Source organism: Salvia miltiorrhiza, chromosome 4 (assembly GCF_028751815.1).
Source record: "Salvia miltiorrhiza cultivar Shanhuang (shh) chromosome 4, IMPLAD_Smil_shh, whole genome shotgun sequence".
In the NCBI taxonomy this organism is placed as follows: domain Eukaryota; kingdom Viridiplantae; phylum Streptophyta; class Magnoliopsida; order Lamiales; family Lamiaceae; genus Salvia; species Salvia miltiorrhiza.
The window spans coordinates 34,150,318-34,175,583 of NC_080390.1; the positions used below are offsets into that span (position 1 = coordinate 34,150,318).

The 25,266-nt window shown below is 37.0% G+C and overlaps 4 protein-coding genes and 1 pseudogene across 4 annotated transcripts; 3 read left to right on the forward strand and 2 right to left on the reverse strand.

The window, feature by feature from the left end:
• The first annotated feature begins 906 nt into the window (after positions 1–906).
• LOC131023336 (lysine--tRNA ligase-like) lies at positions 907–4,541 on the forward strand. Its single transcript, XM_057952880.1, has 6 exons — positions 907–912; positions 1,516–2,543; positions 2,622–3,578; positions 3,664–3,770; positions 3,888–3,959; positions 4,024–4,541. The coding sequence occupies exons 1-6, from the start codon at positions 907–909 to the stop codon at positions 4,344–4,346; spliced, it is 2,493 nt and encodes an 830-aa protein (XP_057808863.1). The 3' UTR covers positions 4,347–4,541.
• A 1,931-nt stretch (positions 4,542–6,472) lies between these two features.
• LOC131023338 (ent-kaurenoic acid oxidase 1-like) lies at positions 6,473–8,464 on the forward strand (annotated as a pseudogene).
• Positions 8,465–8,860: 396 nt separating this feature from the next.
• LOC131023339 (uncharacterized) lies at positions 8,861–9,930 on the reverse strand. Its single transcript, XM_057952881.1, has 3 exons — positions 9,770–9,930; positions 9,258–9,328; positions 8,861–9,210 (listed from the first exon to the last, which is right to left on the reverse strand). Exons 1-3 carry the CDS (start codon positions 9,928–9,930, stop codon positions 8,861–8,863), a joined length of 582 nt encoding a protein of 193 aa, XP_057808864.1.
• A 1,288-nt stretch (positions 9,931–11,218) lies between these two features.
• Positions 11,219–12,853, reverse strand: LOC131023340 (uncharacterized). Its single transcript, XM_057952882.1, has 5 exons — positions 12,302–12,853; positions 11,956–12,181; positions 11,647–11,850; positions 11,502–11,555; positions 11,219–11,352 (listed from the first exon to the last, which is right to left on the reverse strand). Exons 1-5 carry the CDS (start codon positions 12,824–12,826, stop codon positions 11,219–11,221), a joined length of 1,143 nt encoding a protein of 380 aa, XP_057808865.1. The 5' UTR covers positions 12,827–12,853.
• Positions 12,854–16,087: 3,234 nt separating this feature from the next.
• LOC131021278 (LRR receptor-like serine/threonine-protein kinase FEI 1) lies at positions 16,088–20,129 on the forward strand. Its single transcript, XM_057950396.1, has 12 exons — positions 16,088–16,479; positions 16,587–16,722; positions 16,815–16,886; positions 16,981–17,052; positions 17,142–17,213; positions 17,308–17,379; positions 17,490–17,561; positions 18,273–18,379; positions 18,483–18,653; positions 18,738–19,070; positions 19,156–19,410; positions 19,506–20,129. The coding sequence occupies exons 1-12, from the start codon at positions 16,392–16,394 to the stop codon at positions 19,853–19,855; spliced, it is 1,800 nt and encodes a 599-aa protein (XP_057806379.1). The 5' UTR covers positions 16,088–16,391; the 3' UTR covers positions 19,856–20,129.
• Positions 20,130–25,266: the final 5,137 nt, after the last annotated feature.

Genomic DNA, 25,266 nt, shown 5'->3' on the forward strand with positions numbered 1-25,266 from the left:
GTAGTTTTCCATGTTGCTGTTTTTTTATTCTTAATTTTCTGGAATACTTAGTCCACTTGAGAAGAACCAACACAGAGATAACCGACAAAGAGAAGCATGTTGCTGCAGGGAGAATCAACACAAGACTAGTTCTACACCCAACTCTAAGTCTAGGGTAGCCAATGACAAGGTTCTGGACCCAAAGGTATGTATTTGGTTAAAGTATATATTGTATATGCATGCCCTCATTTATGGCTTATTATAGTAGTAGATTAGATGATATAGTGGTAGACTTCCTTGTGGTTGTTTTTTATTAAATGAAATTGTTGGATTGTCTCAATTAAAGTAAATTAAATTTCTAAAATCTTCATTAATATGTGATGCAGGTAGAAACGTGAAATATATTTGATATTGATAAATATACGAACTCCGTTGATAACCATTGTATGCCGGAATACGTACAATAAGGGTTAATCCGTTGATTCACTCATGAATACCGGAAGAACACCGCGAGAAGGGAACAATCCCACCCTCTACATTTTAACTCTCAATTCGACTCCCTTAAAGCATAAATAAAACTCCTATTTATAATAAAACCCTAAACATCTAAAAGGAAACAAACTAACTTGACCAACAAGACAAATCAATAATTAAAGATATAATATATGATACGATTCTATCTTCATCATTCTCTCCATCCTTGAAACGATTCGTCCTCGAATCGGAAACGTCCTTGATGATGTTCGGCATAGGGTCGATCATATTGACCGTGTAGGAAGTCAAAGATCTCTCGATTCTGTGCTCGTAATTCCTTGAATTGTTGAGACAGAAGGTCGTCGTCACGATGGAAACAATCTTGAACATTCTGAACGGTTGATTGACGGGGAGACATCGCGTAGGAGCGTAGCAAGGCTCTGATACCAACTGATGCAGGTAGAAACGTGAAATATATTTGATATTGATAAATATACGAACTCCGTTGATAACCATTGTATGCCGGAATACGTACAATAAGGGTTAATCCGTTGATTCACTCATGAATACCGGAAGAACACCGCGAGAAGGGAACAATCCCACCCTCTACATTTTAACTCTCAATTCGACTCCCTTAAAGCATAAATAAAACTCCTATTTATAATAAAACCCTAAACATCTAAAAGGAAACAAACTAACTTGACCAACAAGACAAATCAATAATTAAAGATATAATATATGATACGATTCTATCTTCATCAATATGTTAAATCTGATTTTGGTAGTTTTTAAAATTTAATTCCAGAATACATAGCGAATTTAAAGATAAAAGATATATTCGAGATCACAATTTGTTACTTGTAACCAATTTATTCTTTATGAATTAAGATTATGCAAAATTTGATGTTATAGTAACTTTTTGATTTCTTTTGTGGGTTTAGTGTGTGCTTTGGTTTTCTAGAGTAGTTTGTTATCAATAAGTTGCTTTGGTAATTTGTTCTTGAATGAAAATGGGACTATATCGTGTGTTGTTTAATTTGATGTAACAATTTTTTTCCCTAGCAATACTTTGAGAACAAGTTGAAATTTCTGGGAGAGCAAAGGGCTGCCGGAATCAATCCATATCCTCACAAGTTCTATGTTACAATGAGCATAACGGAATACAAAGAAAAATTTGGTGGGTTAAAGAATGGGCATCGTTTGGAGAATGTGCAAGTATCATTGGCTGGAAGGATGATGAGCAAGCGTCCGTCTTCTTTGAAGCTTCTCTTTTATGATTTGCATGGTGGTGATTCTAAAGTCCAGGTCGTGGCTGATGCCAGTTGTTCCGAGTTGGAAGAAGCTGAATTTTCCAAGCTCCATTCTTCAGTTAAACATGGTGATATTGTTGGTGTAACTGGGTTCCCAGCAAAATCTAAGAGAGGGGAGCTTAGTGTTTTTTCAAAATCTTTTCTTGTCTTATCCCATTGCCTGCACATAATGCCATTGCCAAGACAGAGTAGTAGTGTTAGTCATGTGCAGAAAGGTGAAGTTTGGGCCCCGGGAAATATAAGGAATCCTGACTTGTACATGTTGAATAATGAGGAAACTAGGTATCGCCATCGATACATGGACCTACTACTAAATGGTGAGGTGAGGGATGTCTTTAAGACCCGATCAAGAGTTGTATCGTACATGAGGAAGTTCCTTGACAATCTAGATTTCCTCGAGGTTGAAACACCTGTGATGAATCATCACACGACTTCAGCTGCTCTGTTTGTGACACATCACAATGAGTTGAATATGAAGCTGTACATGCGCACTACGCCTGATCTCTATCTGAGACAGCTAGTTGTTGGTGGATTAGACCGTGTCTATGAAATTGGGAAGCAGTTTAAAAATGAGCACGGTTTTGACCTGAGAAATCATAACCATGAGTTCACGACTTGCAAGTTTTTTATGGCCTTTGCGGATTACAGTGATATGATGGAGTTGTCGGAGAAGATGTTGAGTGGGATGGTGAAGGAGTTAACCGGCAGTTTTGTCATTAAATGTCATTCTAACAACATAGATAATGAAACAGTTTGTATTGATTTCACTCCTCCATTCAGGTTTGTTCGTCTCTGGTCTGTAATCGTTTATGTTTTACTTTAACATACACTGACACTCTTTAATCTCTATATTTGTAGAAGGATTGATGTGATGGAGGAATTGGAGAAGATTGCAGATTTGTCTATACCACATGATTTATCTAGTGAAGCAGCACATAAATATTTGATGGATGCATGTGTGAGATATAATGTGAGATGTCCGCCTCCACAGACAACAGCTTGTTTGTTGGACAAACTGGTGGAACACTTTGTGAAGGAAGCTTGTGTCAATCCAACCTTCATCATGAATTATCCAGAAATAATCCGTCCTTTCGCCAAATGCCACGTATCAAAGCCTGGCATAACAGAATGTTTCGAGTTGTTGGTGAACAAGAATGAGTTCTGCAAAGCACGCACTGAATTAAATGATCCTATGGAACTACGGCAGCAACTTGCTAATCAACAACTCAAAGCCGAAGGTGATCATTTTGAAGCCATGGTTACAGCTCTTGAGCACGGGCTGCCTCCTACAGCTAGTTGGGGCGTGGGTATTGATCATCTTGCAATGTTGGTAACAGATTCCCAATGCATAAAGGAAGTATTGCTCTTCCCGACCTTGAAGCCTGAGTTTGATGACCATGGCTTAGAATACTCGTCTCCCTCTCCCTCCCAAAAGAATTCTTTCCGTATCGTTATTGTTGGAGACATTCATGAGGATTGGGAACTGGAGCATGACTCCAAGGCTCTACATTTTTTGGAGCCGGATCTGGTGATGTTCACGGGCGACTTTGGCAACGAGAATGTTGAGCTTGTTAAGGGCATTGCAAAGCTCAACTTCCGTAAGGCAGCAATACTTGGAAATCATGATTCGTGGTCGACTAGTAAGTTCTCCAAAAAGACGAAAGACGGAGTTCAGGTTCAGCTTGAATGCCTTGGTGAAGCCCATGTTGGATACGATCACTTAGACTTCCCTCCATTAAATGTTAGCGTGGTGGGGGGAAGACCCTTTTCTTGTGGAGGCAATCAATTATTCAGGAAAAAGCTTTTAACCCCCAGGTAGCTATGTATCAAATCATAACCAATTATTTGTCAGATTAATTCATTTACTCTTAGTTTATGGATTGATGTTACATGTATTTAGGTATGGAGTACATGACATGGAAGAGAGTGCAGAAAGAATTTATAAGGCGGCTTTAGGGACTCCGGAAAAGCATTCTATTATATTTCTTGCACATAATGGGCCAACAGGTATAGTAATTGCACATGTGGTTGAATCTGGACCGTTTATGTCATGCACGTTCAAAGCTAAAAAACTCAACTTTTGAAGAACTTGCTAACTATCTTATTATAATTTTGGTTGTGCAGGTCTTGGTTCTAATGTGGATGACATCTGCGGCATGGATTGGGCATCTGAGGGTGGGGATCATGGAGACCCAGGTAATTTTAATTTATAAAATATGGAGTAATCAATTTCATTAGTATAATGAATTATATGATGCAGATTTAGCCAAAGCAATATCACAAGTAAAGGAGAGAAGCAAGTATTGTATTCCTTTAGTTGTTTTTGGGCACATGCATAATGAATTGGCATGTGGAGGTTTCCGAAAGATGGTAGCTGTGGATGCTGACAATACTATGTATCTCAATGCCGCCATCGTTCCGAGGGTGAGATATCCAAGCTCCGGAGGTGGAGCTTCGTCTCGCGCTTTTACTGTCGTAGAATTTTCAGATGGTAAAATTACGAAGGTGACGCAAACTTGGGTGTCGATCAACGATGGTGAAGCCTCGCTGCAAGAGGAGCTTCTCCTATTTAAGACCAGCTAGTGTTGTAATCCTCATTTTTCTATCATTATCTCTTCGATTTACTAGGATAAGTAGGGTTATTATTATTTTGGTAGGATATTTGTTATGAAAGAGTCATGTCAATTAGATGCGAGAGCAATCTGAAAAATTAAAGCTATCCGTGTGAGTAGCATTCTGAAAATTCTACATGATAATTCAATTATTTTTATTATGGTAGGAATGTTTCAACTCCTCTTTTTGATGTGCACTAGAAACAATCGCTCTTGTGCAATAGCTTGTAAGTTACTACTTCTGTTCTAACTAACTAGATTAATATTCTTTTTTAGATAGTCCCAAAGTTGATCAATTTCTTTATATGAAATAAATATAAGCAAAAAAATATATAATCATATATTCACTCTATTACGCCAAATCTATATATAATATAAAAGAGCAGTTTAACGGTAAAATTTTACCGTCAATTTTTCTCTCTCCTATGAAAAAACTATATTCTCTCTCCCACAATCTATCCCACTATTTACTCATTAAATTAAATATCTATTAGTTAATCTATATATATAAAATATGCACGAATTTTTTCTACAAAATTTTATCTCTTTACTTTGCATTTTTTGTTTTGATTCTTTTTTAAAATTCATCAACTTTTACTTATAAAAAAATATTTTATATGGATGTTAAATTAAAGATAATGATAAGATCTTTAATTTGATGTAAAAATTATAAAAAATAAATTTAAAATAAATAAATTATTATCATTTAAAGTCACAATTTTTTTCTCTCTCTCATCTTTCATCTATTCTCTCCTCTCTCCTACCTCATTTCTTTGAATAACACGTTCAATTTTTTTTTTCTATTTCATTCCTTTTTTAATATTTATTTTATTTTATTTTTTATATTTTTGTTAGACATCATTTTTAATATTTTCTATTTTTTTTTTCTATAACAATTTAATGTAACTAAAAAGATTAGACTTATATTTGTTCATTTTAGAACTCTTCAGCTTAAAAATAAATTTTAAAGGTTGAAATTTATATTAATATAAATTTATAGACAATTAATTAATTAAATCTTAAAAAATTAATTTCAAATATGATTTAGATTTATTAAATTTTTGTATGAATTTTTATATTTCTTTATATTAACATATTTGTTATTATTATGTCTTAATTAAATTTAATATTAGATTGAGAATTGACAATCTATATCTATATAGTACATAAAAGAGGAGTTTTTCCTCTCCATGGTTTTCCTCTCATTTTTCTCTCTTCTTCCACCATTTTTTTCACTTTTTTTTTTTGCTTTTTATGTTATTATATTTTATTTATTTTCTAAACGTCATCAAATTTGATTCGTGAAAAAATAATTATATGTATCTTAAATTCAATATAGTATAAAAATAATCAAAAACGAATTTAAAACGAATAAGTTATGAAAAGTATAAAATATTTTATTTTCTGACTCTTCATTAAAAAATTTCAACTTTTTATTTATGTTTGTGTATGAAAATATTTATTATGATGTATAATACTATATAATAATATGCATAATGCAAATTTTCATTACACTTTGTATAAATTGAAAATTTATAATTTTATATTCAAGATTTATTGAGTAATTGATCTTAATTATTATATTATATTTTTAAAACATATGTTGTATTTGTTTATATTTTATTTTTATTATTATTTATATTTATTTATTTAAATTTATCGTTTGATTTCGATGTCAGTCATACATCGCACGAATGAGCGTATACTAGTACACTTAAAACACTAGTTTCTCAAATCACTTAGGTTGGGCGTCAATTCATTAAGAGCCGTAGCCAAATGCAGAAAAGACAAAAAAAAAGAGGGAAAGTATTTGAAAAATATGGGAAGTGTTGATAAAAAAAATATGGAAAGTGTGTTTCCAAGAAGAAGCAATTTGTTAACTCATTTAATTGCCAAGATCCTGACATCAGATGAGGCAAACTGTTGGCCAAGATGTCAACTCACAACCGTTTCCCCAACTTTTTTATTGGCTTGATGCGGCCTCGACGGCAACGAATTATCAAAGATAAGACTAGGTATTGGTATTGAGCGGCAACTGCAAACTGCATATGGAGTTGACAGGTTTTTAGGTGATGTGGCGGTTGTTTTGGTGGTGGAATGATTATTGGTATGCTCCCTCCAGGCTACATGGGAATACCGTTTCTTGGGGAGATGCCGGCGTTTCTCTGGTACTTCAAGCTGCTTCGCCGCCCCGATGACTTTATCAATGCTAAACGCCGCATTATTACTATTACTATTATCATCATATTACCTTGTTTGCGTGTAATGCTCAAATTGTTCTGTTTTGGTATATTGTTGTTAAATCACTAGGTATGGTGATGGAATAGGACTGTTTAGAACATACCTTTTTGGATCACCAACCATAATAGCTTGCACCCCATCCGCCAACAAGTTGGTGCTGCAAGATGAATCCAGCTTTGATTTTGGGGTGGAACAATGTGGAGCTCGTGGGAGCAACGTCTCTGGTGGCCGTGGAGGGCGCTGCGCATAGCCGGGTGAGAGCCCTTGTGGTAAGGGCTGTCAATCAACCTGATGCACTCCGCAAGATCACTCTCATGGTGCAACCTCGAGTCGTGGCTTCCCTCAAATCATGGTCGCATAGAGGTAGAATCACTGTCTTAAAAGAGGCCAAGAAGGTAACATTGGCAAGCATTGACAAGTATTTTGCAAGCATTGATGCAGAAGATGTTTTGGACACCCTTGATGATTTAGTTAAGGGTATTATCAATGGACTCAAAACTTATCCTATCGATTTTGCAGGGACTGCTCTGCACTACCACCAGGTATGCTCGTATAAATATTGCATCAAACGACACATTAGTAATGAGAATGCGCGTGGTTTTAACAGTGTCGTAGAAGAGCAAAGGCCATATTTAGGCAAGAGTTGGAGAAGAGGAACAAGTTTGAAGCTTCGGAGCCCAAGAATGATCTTATGGAAGCACTGATGCAAATGAAGGACGAAGAGGGTAACCGGTTAACTGAGGATGAGGTTCTTGATAACATTGTCACCCTTATTGTAGCAGGATATACGTCTACTTCTGTTGCTATCATATGGGCTTTATACTATCTAGCCAAGTATCCAGATGTTCTGCTGAAGCTCCGGGTATGGCAACCGTGTGATGTATATGACGATAATGTGTTATTAGTTTGATTTGTATGTGGTTTGTGAATTGTGATGAGTTAGATTTGCAGGAAGAGCACATGTTGATAGGCAAGAAACTAGGAGACTTGGTTACACATGAAGAGATTGCTTTCTGCAAATATACAACTAAGGTATGTATGCATCACTATGCAATAGTCTTTGAATTCTTGTGATATCAGACAATGGAGATCTCTTACACCACTTTTTTTCATCCATATGTAATTAGGTGGTGGAAGAAATAATTAGAATGGCCAATGTATCAACGTTTGTTGTCCGAACTGCTAGGAAAGATGTCGACTACAGAGGTGCAAAACATCGATCTTTCTTGTGATAAACCAAAAACGAGTTAATCACAGATGATGTTTTTTGTGATGAAAGTTATATGAAAATTGAAAAATTGTTCTTACAATACATTTGTTTCAAGGTAATGTAACAAGATTGTTGTTGGAAACAGGATATAAGATTCCAAAAGGTTGGAAGGTCGCGTGTTGGCTTCGTTACCTTCACACGAGTCCAGAATATTTCGAGGATCCCATGCTCTTCAACCCGGATAGATGGAATGTAAGAGAAACATATTAGGCTAAATCCAAAGAGATAAAAGGCTCGTTGTGTCGTGTATTGTTGGAGTGAAATTTAAATTTGTTTTGTTAAGGCGGGATCATACATGGTGTTTGGAGGGGGACCAAGAATGTGTGCTGGAAACATGTTTGCTCGATTGCAGGTTGCTGTTCTACTTCATCATCTGGTTTTAGGATACAGGTAATAAGCAGTTTTTTTTTCATTAAGCTAATTTAGTTAGTAACAGTTAATTTCATTGAGGCTGTGTGTGCATCAAGATTTTGATGTAGAGAATTAATTGGAATTTTCAGATGGAAACTGGTGAATCCTGGCATCTTCCTTATCCGAGTCCAGCAGATGGAGTTGAGATTGACATCACTCATATTTGAGGACAAAAACTCTTTCATTTTTTCTTTTAATATAATGAAATCAATTATGTGAAATGAATATGTTTAAAATTACTCAATGTTGCTTTTGTAAATAGGGTGGTTCTATTCATAGCCCCCATTTTACTCCTTACAGCCCCTCTTTTAAAATATTAATAACAATTAATTAAGAATTTACTATTCTACCCTATATTTTATAGCCCCCAAATTTTATTAAACTTTAAATTAATTATCACTTTAATTTCATAACCCCCATTTTATATTAAAGAAATTTCATAGCCTCCATTGTCCCATTTATCCGTTCATAGCCCCCATAAAAGAAATCACAATTCATCAAAGATTTAATCAAATCATCCGTCCATTTTGTCTCAACATTTGTGTCATTGCTTTGTTTCTTCATCATAGAAGAAGTGAGATTCTTGGGCACACCCTTTTCCGCAATTCCCTTTTAACCATTTGCAGAGATGTTCTTGGCTCCAGAGGCAAATTCGCCGTCGGGTTAGCTGGTTCGGGAGGTTTTGTGGCCGGAATTGTGATCTGATTCGGCTTCAAGACTTTAACTTTATTTTGAATTTGAGATTGATTTTGCTTCGATACTTCAGTTTCAACACTGGAAGTCTGATTGACGGCAGATTTCTGTGGTGAATTCGTGGCATTAGTCGAGTTCAAGACTTCAATTTTTTGCGCGGGGGAATCATTCTGAGGCGAAGGAGATCTGGCATTCTGGGGCAGTGAGGAATTCTGAGAATCTGGCGAGGAAGAGTTTGGGAAGAAATAGCAGTAAATTGAAGATTACAGGACGTAATTTCTGGTCCCTTTCTCTTGTTGCAGTTAGTCTCGAACAGATGATAGACGCATTTGTCTACTCTGCATTCTAAGATGCATCCACATCGCTACTATGGATTTCCAATCATTGTTACATTTCACCGACGTCGGCCTCTGCCCACCGCGACGCCGACAGCCGCACGGAAACGCCGGAAAACTCAGATCGCGTTCTGAAATCGCGTCTGCCACCGAGCCTCCTCACCTTCCGCACTCCCGTCGCCTCTCCTTCGGCCACCGACTCACACCGCCTCCGCCCTGGGGAAATCGCCGCTGGTCGACGCAAAACGAGAAGGAGGCGCAATGAAAAACACTGCCCATCTCCCCGTTAGATCGCGTCTCCTACCGGGAGGTCCGCCATCCGCCTTCACACCGTTCTTCCATACTATGAACGGCCGTCAAGTAGACAACAATCGCCGGAGGAACCGCCGCCCTCGACGCCAACGTGTGGAGCTTCAATGCTCGACAAATGCGGCGTCCAACAACCGCGATTCCAGTGCTAGGCGGAGGCCCTGTGCGCACCAGGCGCGGGGCCCCTCGCCGGCCTCCTTCGGTAGCTTCTTCCCGGCCCTGGGCTTCTTCTCCGCCGGAGATTTCTCGGCGGCGGATTTCTTCTCGGCAAGCTTCTTCTCTCCTTTGGCTGCCATTGTTGTGCTACTTGCTTGCGTGGAGAGAGTATAATTCTAATTATTTGGGGCTATGGAGTAGAGGATAAATTAGTAAAATTTTAATTATTTTAAATAGGTGGCTACCAAAAGTAAAATTGAGGCTATGAATAGAATCACCCTTGTAAATATTGAACTAGTACACAAGTATGAAAGATGATACTGGCCCATCATATTGGTTGTCAAGTTTTTCCTTGTTTTGGGTCAACCAAGAAATCCAATTTGATTTATTTGACTTGAAACAATAGTTCTTACTTTCATAATCTAATGAACTACTCCGTATTTTATAAAAGAAATTAATCACTTAATTGTCTATTAATACACGAGGAATGTCTAAATTTTGGTTTTTATTTTTTGGACACAATAAACATGAATTTTTAGTTTTTCGGAATTCAACACGAAATAGCATTTCAATCTCACATGAAGAAATCAAATTTGACATGCTGATTCAAAAGGAGTTTCAACTTTTAAATTGTTACATAAATAATTTATCGCTTTCACGTAAAATTAAGTGTGATTTGAATTCCAATTTGGATAGAATTTTAATAAATTAATACTTCATGTATTTTATTTTACCTGGAAAATAGCAATAGTTAAAATAAAATAAAATTTAGATATAATTCATATATTTATAAAATAATAATAGGCTTTTATATTTGAAACATTATTTAAGCAAGGTCCTACATGAACTATTGATGTGCAATATTTTTGAGGTATTTAGATTTAATTTACTCCTTCTAATTAACATATACTAACATTAATATATACTCCCAATGTTTTTAATTGATCATTATTATTATTTTTTGGATCTTTTCAATTAAGTTGATTAATTTCTTTATATGGAATAAATTAAAAAAGATTTTTATGACCTTTTCATTTTATTCACTTTATTATTAAACACACTTAACATATTAAATATTAATTTTTTAAATCTCATGTCAAAAATAAAGTGATCAATTTAGGGGGTGTTTGAGTAGGTGGTTAGGTTTAGTCAATGTTGCTAAAAATAGGATTAATTTGCAGGCTAGAGGCATTGATATGATGCTGGACGTATATGTTTGATATGCAACATTAAATTATCGAAATACCAACTTGGCTGATTGGTAGCCTCCATTACAACCAACACTATAATTTGAATGCCCTATTTTGCCCTTAAATTCCATTTGTAAAATACTGAAATACCCTCACATGTCACTAGGTCATTATAGCGGGAAAATCCGCCCCATTTTTCTTTGTTAAATAGGAATTCCCCCCATTTTTCATTCACTGCTCATGGAGGCAACACAGACCTCGGCGCCAAGTTGAATAACAGAGAAGAAGAATCTGCAACGGGGCATTTGTCGCTGCTTATCGGGGTAGGGATTTTGGGCACTTGTCGCTGCTTATCGGGTAGGGATTTTTCGTCTGTTCGACACATCCATGGCAAGCAATGCGAGGCAACAAGGTTAGTTCGGGTGTACAAGGGAAATTTTGTTACGGTATCTTGAGGTTACCTATGGTTTATGGAGCAATTTCTTTGTATATGACGCCTTCGTGTGTAGAGTTTTGCTTACCTATCGGTAGTTGTTGGGTCGTCTTTATAGATTTCTCCTTATTCTGTGAATAATCTGGAATTTTTCGATATGAATCATGTGATGTTGTATTTGTGGACAAAAAAAATGATTGAGTGTACAGCGTGTTTGAGCCCCGACAGCCAACCCTCTTTTTGTGCCCTCACCATTTGCAAGCTTGTGGTCGATTTTGCGTTACGTGCCTTTGCATGGCGCAAATTGAAAAGTTCTCGGGCGTTTTGTGGTCTAGCAGCAAGAGCACCCCATTCTTTGAGATGATATCTAACGCTTTTGTACGGTGCCAAAAAGCCTTCACAATTTGCGTAGCCGTTATCGCACAGGTAGTAATTGCCTACGAGCACATACAATTTAACAAAAAGAGAATTAATAAAATAAATATCACAATTAATGCAGCTTGAATTAACCGTTTGTAATGATAACTAGTCTCTTTGATTACCCTTAGGTACTCTGAACCCATGAACCCTCGTGAGTGCATCGCGCAAGACTCTAGAATCCGCGGCGGAACCTTTCCATCCAGGGAGAACATACACAAACTGTAGGTGTTGATCGCACACCGCCAATGTGTTAGTTGCAATCTGTCCCTTCTGGGTTCTATATCGCGGTTTATCCTTGTTTGGCACCATAACATCGATGTAGGTGTCATCCAGTGCCCCTAAGCAGCCCTGACAACGTAATGACAAAAGAGTGCATTAGCAATTCACTCAATTGGCAGTAGAATGTAAAATGAGATTGAATCATGTGCAAAGTAAATTAAAAAAATATACATAAACTATATAGTTTACCTTAAACCATCCCCATCTAGAATCTATGCACTCTTCATCGACCGGCTTTGGTTTAACGAGAAGTAGCACGTGTAAAGACAAGATAGCTTTCAAGACAACGTGTACGTAGTGTGATACCGTCTGCCCGGAACGCCAAAAATTGAACCTAACCACGCGGTTTTTTTTATGATGGGCTAGGACCGACAGGAACATGGCTACTTGTTCCTCTACGGTAACGAACCTGCCATTCCTCATGCCTGCCAGTTGCCGTAACAATTGGCACAACCGACCGAATGTGTTGCGATCCATTCTTAAATTAACTATGCAGTCAACATCACTAAAATTTATCATCCTATCTAAGTGCTTAATTTGATCAGGCATACGCTGTATCAAAGCAAAGGGTTCAACCGTTGAACTACGTTTCCTCTTGCGGGACCTAACTGTGGCTACATGATGGACAACTACGGCCAGTTGCGACATAAGATTAAGCAGTATTTCTTCAACCATGGAATACATGTATGCTCTTAAACGACATTGTGATTGCATTTTGACGAACACACACTACACAGAGCCCAGTAACTGCTGCAACACAAAGAAGGGATGCCTCACTAAATAAATGCACAATTGTGCAGCCATATACACAACAACATTGAAATCATAAAAAATGCATTTAGCAACTCATCATACTACACTATCACAACATATCAACCAACACCAACATAATCACGATTCAACAAGCCACCAAAACTGTATCGATGAACATTACACATTGCACCAGCACAAGCATCGCCAAATATTTTATATAAATGTAGCATAACCTCTATGAAAAAAAATTATGTTAAACATACATGCCCTCTATACTCAAATCCCTGACTTCAGATGGTAACTTCACAATTATCGATAGGAAAACTCCACAAATCATTCAACAACACTCTCAAATGCCAGAAAGGAGCAACAAATTCATGTTATTTACAAGTAAATGATGGAAAAACAAGTTTTCAGTTTGCTCAGATACCCAGGTAACGAACGGTGAGCACCATTTCGACTTACCTGATGAGTAAATTCAATCAGTAAACCACAAATCTGGAATTGGGTTCACAGACACGACAAAGATTATACGTAGGATGGAATTCCTGCCGAAAACCAACAGCAAAGTGAATTAAAAATAAATCGCAGTCACATTTAAAACCCAATTAACAAAAGATATCAAAATCGGGTAACCCCTTCTTTGTTTGCAATAAAATTGGTATGTAAAAAAACCATAGATAGATGCGTGTGTGCTGGGTGAAAAATGAAATCGCCGAATTTGCACAAAGAAACACCAATTCGCACCTGACTCTAGCTTCACTCTACAAGAAGCTAATCGAAATTATTGGAATACCTGCAGCTTGGGCTGATATCTGGCGGTCGTGTAGAAGACTACCTCAACACGTTGGCGCTAAAAAAAAATAGATAGAGAATGAGATGTGTCTTGAAGAGGGAATGAATTTATTTTTTGAAATGAGTTTGGAGGGCAAATTTGTAATCATCGAAAATAGTAGTGATTACTGTAGAATCCATGGAAATGGAACCGATGGTCGACGCTGGTTCTATTTTCGCGAAGGAACAGTGGATTGTGGGACGGGCTTTGGCAAAATAGCGGGCCCTCCATGATCTGAAATAAATATATCAAACACATAAAATGGGCTGGTATACGAAGCAATAGCTCATTAAATGGCCACTCAAACACCCCCTTAGGTGGAAGCAATTAGTCCTAACTCCTAACAGTATCTTGTTGGTAAGTGTGTGATATTTGAAAACATTAAGGAACATTCTACCAGCCGCTACTTTTCTTCTGTACTAAAATAAATACTCCCTCCGTCCCTGAAATAAGTTCCTCTTTTTTCTTTTTGGGACGTCCCCCAAATAAGTTCCTCTTTCTTTCTTTCCATTTTTGGACAACTACCCCACCACTAATAATACTTTATTTATTCTTACTTTTCACTTTTTCACCACTCCCAATACTAATTATAACACTTTTTCACATTTTCATCATTCACAATACTAATTATAACATATGTATTTCCACTATCAATACACTTTACTCCCTTCGTCCCAATAATCTTCTCCCACTTTCCTTTTTGGGTTGTCCCAATAATCTTGTCCCATTTCCTTTTTTGGTAAATTTTAAGCCTAATTAACTCTCACTTAAACATGATTCTAATTAAACTTATCCCCTTAAATTAACATCTACTCGCCTGAGTCGCCTCTCTCTCTCTCTCTACCATCTCCCTCATTCTCTCTCTCTAAATTTGCTCCACCATTTCCCCTCTGCAAATCCACCGGCGCCGCCGCTCACTTCCCCTCTGTTCCACCGGCGCCGCCTCCCTCTTCTCCCTCTGTTCCGTCGCCTCCGCCTCCCCCCTCCCCCCTCTATAAATCCGCCGCCTCCCTCTTCCCCCTCTGTTCCGCCGCCTCCGCCTCCCCCCTTCCCCCTCTATAAATCCGCCGCCTCCGCCTCCGCCTCCCCCCTTCCCCCCCATAAATCCTCTCTTCTCACGCCGTCAGGTCGCTTCTTCTCTCCTCCACCATTCATGGTGCTTCGCCTCTCCTCCCCTGTTTCGCCGCCGTCGCCGCCTCCCTCCTTTCCCCTCTGTAAATCTGTCGAGCACAGATCTAAGCCCTAAACTCCCTCTTCTCTTGCCTCGCCATCAGCTTCCCTTCGCCGTCTCCACCTCTCTCTCCGCCTCCGAGCCCTAAATCCCCAAATCCAAACGCCACCCCTTCGATTCCGGCGACTGTACAGCCATAGGGCTGCCGCTGCGGTGCCTTCTCCTGGTTAGCGAAGACGATGGAAAACTTGTTGAAGAAATTTGGCTTTTTTGTTCTTGGTTAACGATTTGTTGAAGAAATTCGTTTTTCTGTTTTTGGCTTTTCCAGATTTTGTTCTTGGTTAATGAAGATGATGAAAATTTTGTTCTTGGTTTTTCTGTTCTTGGTTAGCAAAAATTTGTTGAAGAAATTGTTCTTGGACTAAAGATTTGATTTTTATTTTTGTTCTTTTGCTTGATTCTGTTCACTGCTCCTGATGGAGAGAGGCGGCGATGAGGCCGGTGGCTGTGCCGACGCCGGGGAGGGAGGTGGCGCCGGGGAGGGAGGTGGCGCAGGTGTGGCTCCGCCGCCTACTGTTGCCGGGAGGAGGTGAAGAAGAAAGTAGATAAACACAAAGATAATTAGTTCATATTTACTTTTTCTAAAACAAGTGGGACCTTACAATTTACAACACTAACTCAACACTCCTTAATCTCCGTGCCCAAAAGAAAGGGGACAAGATTACCGGGACGGAGGGAGTATTATTTTTTCTTAAAACCCGTACCGTCCCCAAAATGAACTTATTTTGGGGACGGAGGGAGTACATTTTAATAAAAATATGTAAAATCATTACTCCTACTTTTTTAAATTTCATTTGCGCGCGTGAAAATGCCAGCAAATTCGCGAACCATTTTGCATCAAAATGGCAGCAAGAATTCAGACTCGGGCAGTGCAATATTGGACTTTTCTGGTCTTCAAGATCACCCGAAGCTTCACGCGCCACCTACCTAGCAATCTTTCCACTCGCCACTTCCTATGTCCAGTTAGACCAACATACCTTCCTGATTGATGTATGCATTCACACGCGCTCCGTTTGAGAGTATTCTTACTACCCAATATTTTGAACTTTTTGCCCAAACGGCTATGACTCGCTGCACAGATTCCCATACCGTTTTCAAAGTGAATCTTACTCCCTACTTCAACAACCGTGTAAAGAGAGAGGGAGAGTGTGTGTGTGTTCTGGTTGAGCCTGAGAGGTAGTAGTAGTAAGTTCTTGTTGTAATAAAAGTAACCATTATGGATTTTTGAAGTAAGCAAATTTTTAATGATACTAGTACCCACTCTCACAACCCCACCATCGATCGTTACCAAGCTTCAACCTTTTCATCATAAAATACTTTCCTCTTTCCTCTTTCCTCTTTCCTCTTTTCATTTCAAATTCCTCCAGGAAAGTAGTGGTACAGTAATAATTTAAAAAAAAAAAAAACTTTTCTGGAAAGCTTTATTTATGCGATAAAAAATTTACATTTGGAATCCAAAAATGAAAATGGGCGTTTCAATTTTGGTGTTCCTAGCTGCTTTGGCAACAGCCCTTTTGCTGGATTGCTCTCTTGCTCTCACTCCAGATGGTATGGTGCTATAATTATTGCAAAAATCAAGTCTTTATGCTCATTTCAATTAGTATGACGATGTAATCTTGCTTAATTTGGTGTTTTTAATGTTTCTCTCTCTCTAGGTCTTACACTGCTGGAAGTGAAAACCAGTTTGAATGACAGTAAGAACTTTCTGAGTAACTGGAAAGATATTGATGAATCTCCCTGTTATTGGACTGGTATTACTTGCAGCCCACAAGACCAGAGAGTGATATCTATGTATGTGTAGCCCTTATATTTCTTCTCACATTTTAGTTCATTTATCTATTTTTAAGGTTATCTTAATAGAAATTATATTTGTGAGCCTTTAGAAACCTACCATACATGCAGCTTGGAGGGATTATACCCCCTAGCATTTGTAAACTCAACAAATTGCAAAGACTGTGAGTCCTCTCGTAATCTTGCTATCTTTATTTTCAGTTTACAAGCATAATATTTTATTTTATTTGGTAAAAGTTTTGGATTTTTTGAATTTAGGGCACTTCATCAGAACAGTCTTCATGGTTTCATTCCTAATGAGATTGCACAGTGTTCTGAACTCAGAGCCCTGTAAGTGGAAATTTGGGACCCCTTTTTTGGTGATTTGCATGTTTCTTTCCTGGAATAATTTGGTAATTCTCATTTGTGATACTGTGTAGGTATCTTCGAGCTAACTATTTTCAAGGAGGAATACCTTCGACCATTGGAAATGTTTCTATGTTGACTATATTGTAAGATCAATACATATTTCCTTCATATTGTAGTGCCCGTTTGTTTAACGACTTGCTTTAGTGATGGATGGTTGTAACTTTGATCCATATACAGGGATTTATCGAGCAATACACTGAAAGGTGCTATACCTTCTTCTCTAGGTCATTTAACACGTCTAGCATATCTGTAAGTTACATAACATTCTAGTGTACATGCCGCTCTGTTGCTTCATGGTCAGCTGTTTACAGTTGCGTTTATTGTACTGATGCACAAAGTTGTTTATGCAATCTTTCCAGAAATCTGTCGTCAAACTTCTTGTCTGGTGAAGTGCCAGATGTTGGAGTGCTAAGCAAGTTTGGGAGCAAATCGTAAGATTCTCTTTCTCGAACTACATATTCAATTCTTTGCATCATCATTAGATACATCTAATTTTGCCATTTCTATTTCCGTTTGTTGCTTTGTAACATCAAGGTTACTTTACCAAATAAGTTGAGGCTATTGTTGTAGAAGTTACATTCATTTTTTGTCTCATTCATCATTTCTAGTGCAAGTGTGCTTGCTATAGTGATAATTTGTAGATTTTTTTGATTGAGGTTGCCATTTTAGACCGAATAGTTTTTTCATCCCATCCTTTCTAATGCAATGACATTAGATATGTCCATGGTTGTGCTCACCTTAGAAATGTTCATTGGTTTGCTTCTACAACAAATGTTCATGGTTATGTTTCCTGCCTTTTGATATTCTGTTTTGCATTGATATACTCTATATGACCGTCCATATTCAAAGTCATGATGCTCTCAATGCATAGAACTCTTAAATTGATCTATGTGATGAAAGAAAAGTTTCACAATAAGATTCTTTATTCTATTATGTGCATCTGTAAATATTTATGCTATTGTATTATATCACATTTGTTTTATGAAATGAAAGTCGGTGGTGATAACTGCATACATGGAAATCAAACTTAAAGTCCAAGCTTTGTGGTGTTTACATCAATGTTTAAGATATAAAACATTTGCTCTTTCTCTTGGTCACATCAATATTTAAGTACTGTTCTAAAGTTCTATGCTTATGCTTAGGTTTATTGGTAATTTAGATCTGTGCGGGCAACAAGTAAACAAGCCTTGTCGAACTTCACTTGGTTTTCCTGCTGTGTTGCCTCACGCTGAAAGTGATGAAGCAACAGGTACATGTAGTTCAGATTTCTTAATATCAACTACTACTAAAAATGCAGCTGTGGTTTAAGGCTTTCATTGAAAGTATTAACTTGGAACTCATGGGTTGCACAGTGCACAAACGATCCTCTCGCTACATCAAAGGTATCGTGATTGGTGCAGTATCCATGTTAGCCTTCGGGATTATTTTCCTTCTCGGTTTTCTCTGGGTTTGGTTGCTGACGAAGAAGGAGAGGGCCGCGAAAAAATACACAGAAGTGAAAAAACAAGTCCATCAAGAAGCAAGTATGAACTAATCCCTCTTCAAAATCTTTGCTTAAATCTTTTTATCTCTTTATTTTCTTCCTTAACTACTTGATGTTGTAATAGGAGCCAAGCTCATAACTTTTCATGGCGATCTTCCGTACCCTTCATGTGAGCTTGTGGAGAAAATCGAGTCTCTTGAAGAGGAAGATGTCGTTGGAGCTGGAGGTTTTGGAACTGTATATAGAATGGTTATGAACGACTGTGGTACTTTCGCTGTCAAGAAGATTGATCGGACAAGACAAGGCTCCGATCAAGTATTCGAGAGAGAGCTCGAGATCTTAGGCAGCGTCAAGCATAGAAATCTAGTAAACCTTAGAGGTTACTGTCGCCTCCCTACAGCAAGGCTCCTTATATACGACTACTTAGCCATGGGCAGCTTGGACTATTTCTTGCACGGTATATAGTTTTCTTCATTCGAATCCGATGAGAAAACGCGATGTTCATCATTTGGTTGCTAACGTTTGCCACTCAATGTGATCAGACAATATCCACGAAGAGCGTCTGCTGAACTGGAACGCTCGTCTGAAGATAGCTATTGGTTCTGCTAGAGGAGTGGCGTACCTGCACCATGACTGCTCTCCGAAGATAGTCCATCGTGATATAAAGTCGAGCAACATCCTCCTCGATGAAAACCTCGAGCCCCATGTCTCGGACTTCGGCCTTGCTAAGCTGCTGGTGGACGAGGACGCTCATGTCACCACCGTGGTTGCAGGCACATTCGGCTACTTGGCTCCAGGTTCGTTTCAATTCTGTCACACATCGACTTGGTAAATGATCCTGCTTCAATATGTGCCCAATTCTAATATACGTGGGAATTTGAACACGATGCAGAGTACTTGCAGAGCGGTAGAGCAACGGAGAAGTCTGACGTGTACAGCTTTGGCGTGCTGCTGCTGGAGCTTGTGACGGGCAAAAGACCAACGGATCCGACGTTCGTGCAGAGGGGATTGAATGTGGTGGGATGGATGAACACGCAGAAGAGGGTCGAGGACATAGTGGACAGGAGGTGCAGGGATGCGGCAGTGGAGACGGTGGAGGTGCTGGTGGAGATAGCGGCGAGATGCACGGACGCGGACCCGGAGGAGCGGCCGTCGATGCAGCAGGTGCTGCAGTTGTTGGAGCAGGAAGTGATGTCGCCTTGCCTCAGTGAGTTCTACGAGTCTCATTCAGATAGGTGCTGATGCATATCTCTAGTCGTAAATATACTCTCTTCAACTCATGGACTTTAGGGGTGTAAATGCATTCATTCACTCGAGCGTGAATGCAGCATTTTTTCTGCACAACAATCATTGTACATTGTTAATGAACATCTGTGTTTAGCTTGGTTTGCTGGTTCTACTCGCAGATTATGCAGTTTTGATGTAGGCATTAAAATGCAATAACATTGCAATTTAGTGATGCTTCTCAAGTTTATTTTTTTGAAATAGCTTAGCAGCTAATATCGGACGTATCTGAATTACGTGTATTATCTTTAATGCACAAGTGGCTCGAATTCTTAATCTATTAGTTGGAGGAGAAACTTTTTAGTATTAGTTGAGCCATGTTTTGTTGTTGAATGACGTGTATCTCTATGAACCAGGGTATGTGAATTTGCATATATATATATATTAGCGTAACTAGCGTATAACCCGTCAAATTCGATCGAACTTTAAATTATTTATAGTATTATTTTTGTATAATATAATTATATTTTAATTAATTTAATTTGATGTATTAAAATTTACATTATATTAATCTTATTTATATTTGTCAATTAAATATTAACTTTTTGTTAAAATAATAAAAATGCCCTTTTATAAATTTTGTACAATTATTCTATATTGACGGATAAAAATTAATTTAAGATCTCATCTGTCATTTAAATATCATCTCATCTCAATTATGTAAGATCATATGATCAATAAGAACTCAAAGACAATATCTGATTTTTGAATGTCAAACTTTAGAGCATTAACTCGTCTGGACACTGAAATACTATATCTGACTTTTATGTGTCAATCGTTTAAACATCGCTATCTGATGCTTTAAATATCATAATTCATTTCTAAACATTATTTTCATTAGGAGCTTGAAAGACTTGAGATTATACAATTTCAAACTTGTAAGATCATAACTAACTTCTAAACATCATCTTGTATGGAGCTTGAAAAATCATACTCCCTCCGTCCCGTTAATAATGGCACGTTTCTTTCGGCACGGAGATTAAGGAGAAGCAAGTTAAGTGAATAAGGAGTGTGGTGTTTGTAATTAAGGAATTATTAATTGTTTCTAAAAATTTCAGCAAAGATTGCAGCAAGATTAAGGAGAAGTATAACCCTTCCTTTCTCCTCCAACCTCCAAAATTTTGCCGCCGGAGGCCGGTGGCCGGAGTCGCCACCGCCAAGAACAGCTCCGGGCCGGATCAACCCATTTCCAATCACCAAAGACTAAGGCTCTAAGGCATCTCCAGAAATACAGTAAAAACTTGAAGGAATTTCCAAAAATTATCTCAGCAAATTACCAAAACAATCACAAAATTACAAACCCACATCTGCATTTTCCACCCAAAATCAATAGATCGAAGAGTTTCCAGAACTTCTCCACTGCCTCTCTCAAATCCCACCTCCTCTCCGCATCCCACTCGCAGCAACACATCCCGATTTTCATCAACCCAGCCATCTCCGCCTCGAAGCATTTTAAGAAATTCTCACAACATTACAAACCCAGATTTTAAGAAATTGAATATCAAAGCTTACAAACTCAGATTTTAAGAGGCAGTGGCGGAACTAGCAACGGGAAGGAAGGACTCCGGCGAACAAAATTCCGGCGTCCAGTAGAGAAGCCGGCGTAGCGCCGCCATCTCTGAAAATCGCAGCTGCCTCCTCTGTGAATTGCAATCGCTGGTGATTTTAGGTTTTACAAAGAGGTTGTTCTTCAAGAGGAGGTGGTGGAGAAGAGTATGGCGTGGAGCAGGCGCAGAGGATGCAATGGCGCGGAGCAGGAGGAAGGTGAGGGATGTGGCGGCACGGAGCAGGCGAAAGGTGAGGGAGGTGGCGGCGCTAGGCGGTGGAGATGGTTGTGGAGGGATGAAGAAGAGGGGTAGAGAGATGGAAGGGGCGTGAGTTTAGAGAGAGAGTGTGTTACTACAAACTAATTAGGGAGATTTATTTAGGTAGACAATTAGGGAATTAATTAAGTCTTAAGCGACCCCTTATTTTTTCCAAAACAGGAAACGTGCCATTAATAATGGGACAACCCAAAAAGGAAAACGTGCCATTATTAGCGGGACGGAGGGAGTAATAGACTTTTGTGCATCATCTCATTTGGAGCTTAAAATACCATAGCTGAGTTTCAAGTATCATTTCATTTAGAGTTTGAAAGAATAAAATTGGCTTGTGGGCATCATCTTGTTTGAAGTTTGAAAGACCATAAGTAAGTTCAGAGAATCATCTCGTCTAAGGCTTGAGAAGTATGAATGTGAGATTCAAATTATATCATATCAATTTATTTACTATTTCAATTGGTAAATTTTTATAAAAAGCCGATGTGTAATCCAATTTTTTTTTATAAATTGTGCAAAATATCTATAATCAACTTAAAATGAAGAAATAATTTATTTAATCACAAGTATTTATTTTTAAAAATAAAATTAAATAATTTTTTATTTAACTAAATAAATTTGATCAACTTAAATTGACAAAGCAATTCAAATTGTATTAATCTTAATCACTACACCAATTAAATGTGGGTTTTTGGTTTGGAGAGTAAGAGCATCCTTTTATACTCCATACGTCCATTACAAATGTTCCACTTTCCACAATGGGATGTCCCATTACAAATGTCTCATTTCTTTTTTGGCAATATATGCTCTCTCTATGCCTAATATTTTGATAATTTTCATCAACCCACTTTATCTACTTTCTATACATTTGTTAATCTCCGTGCCCAAAAGTAATGGGACGGAGGGAGTATAGGTTTTATTTTGGTGAAATCTCATAAAAAATAATATGGGATGAGAAGATTTAGATAAATAAGAATGAATAAATATAAAAATATTTGGACACTTAGGATAAATAAAAATACAAAAATATAGTGATGTCACATCGGAGTATTCCATTTTTCTATTATATATGTGATGATTTTAATACTTATTCTCGTCCTAAACCCATAGGATAATACCAACTAATTTCTTTGAATTTGTTTAAATTTATAAAAATGTGTATATAATCAAATAAAATATAAAACAATAGTTGATTAATAATCTCGATAAAATTTCAAACAATAAGAACCTATTTATTTCAAATGCATTTAAATATATTTTTATTATTTTTTCAAAGTTAAATATCTTTTTATTTAGATTTTTAAATGGTAAAGTTTAATAATCATTTTATTTTGAATTGTGAGATTTAATATAGATTCAATATATATGAGAATGTGTTGGCGATTCGGGAATGATAATTTAATTAAAATTATTTTTCATGATCAAATTAAATTGAAGAATCTATTTATTTATTTTAAATGCATCTCAAAAGTATCCTTTTATTTACGTTTTTTTCATGGTGAAGTTCAATAAAGATCAATGCGGGAATGATAAAATATTAATGTGGAAACGATGATAAGCTAGTATATATATGAATGAAGATTAAATCTTTTATTTAGATATATCATTATGAGATTAATGTGGGAATGAAAATTTATTTCAAATTATTTTACATGATCAAATTAAATTGAAGAATTCATCTATTTCATATATATATCTTAGTATCATTTCTTTATTTTATATGACCAAAGTAAATTGAATAACTTATTTATTTAAAATACATTTAAGTATTATTTTATTTATTTTACATGACCAAATTCAATTGAAACCTATTTATTTAAAAAACATCTATACTTTTATTAAGGTTTGCAAATATAAAATTATTTTACATGACAAAATTACATTGAAGAATTTATTTATTTCATATATATCTTAGTATCACTTTCTTTATTTTATATGACCAAATTAAATTGAATAACTTATTTATTTAAAATACATCTAAATATTATTTTATTTATTTTATATGACCAAATTCAATTGAAGAACTTATCTATTTCAAAAACATCTATACTTTTATTTAGGTTTACAAATATTGAAATCTAACTACAATTTTTGTAAAGACTTTGAATTATGAAGTTTAATATAAATAAATTTAATGTGAAAAACTATTGCAATTATAAAAAAATGTGGAAAACTATTTATTTGAAATACATATTATAAGTATTTCTTTATATAGATTTTCACATGATTAAATTTAATAGAATATCAATGTGGGAAAGATAGATGAACTAATGTATTCATGGAGATTGAGGCTTTTAATTAGGTTATGAATTGATGAAGTTTAGTATAAATTCAATGTGTGATAGATGAAAACAAATGTAAAAATGTAGTATAATTGAGAATGAAACAAATACTAAATTGTGAAAGTGACACATAGGATAAAAAATAATGGAGAGCTCTCCAATATGTAGCTCTTTATATAATAGATAGATAGATTAAATAAGAGAAAATCATCTAAAATATCACTAGGGCTGAGCATCGGTTCAAAACCGAACCGAACCGACCCGTTTTACAAAAATCAAAACCGAACCGACTTGGCTAGAAGTAGGACCGAACCGAACCGTTGAAATGACAAAAACCGATCAAAACCGAACCAATCGAAACCGATCGTTTTCGGTCGGTAACCGATCGAACCAAACCATTATTTTTTTCTTTTCAAAAATAACCATAAAATCACCAGATGAGTGGAGGAGGAGAAATTACCTTCTTAGTACCTTAGTAAAACAAAAATAAACAAGCAAAAGAAAATAAACAAGCTGGGCGGCGGAGGAGAACCGAGGAATGGCGCCGGAGGAGAAGAACCTAAGGAGCGGCGCTATCTGCTAGGCGGCGGAGGTCTGCTGGGTGGCGGAGGAGCGGCGCCGGTCTGCTGCTGCTTCGTCAGGGTGACCGGGGGAAGGAAGCGTGGTGGCGTTGGTCTGGCCGCTGAGGGGATGTGGGAGAAAGAGGAAGTGGTGGGTGTGTGGTGTGCGTACAGTGCATAATTGATTTAGGTGTAGGGTTGTTCCAATTTGAATTTTATATTTACTATTTAGTGTAATATATATATATATATTAATATATTATAAATAATATATTTAATAATATATATATATCGGTTTGGTTCGGTTCGATTCCCAACCGAACCACAGAAGAAAAACCGAAACCGAACCGACATCTAATCGGTTTTCATGATCTTAAAGCGAACCGAAAATCGATCCAGAATCCTAAAAACCGAACCGAACAAAAAATGATCGGTTCGATCGGTTTTTCTGGTCCGGTTCGATTTATGCTCAGCCTAAATATCACAAACTAGTTGTGTCTAATTAATTACGTGTACCTTAAATATCCTACATATCAATAATATTCAAATACATGATATTTTTAAAAAAATATTAAAATTTTTGTTCCCTCCAATATTTGAATCTTGGTAAAATTTTCTTCCTCCAGATAAATATCAGTTATGGAATATATTAAATCAACACCTACAAATCAATTAAGAGTAATCAATATATTTGTAAAATTTACTTTGTA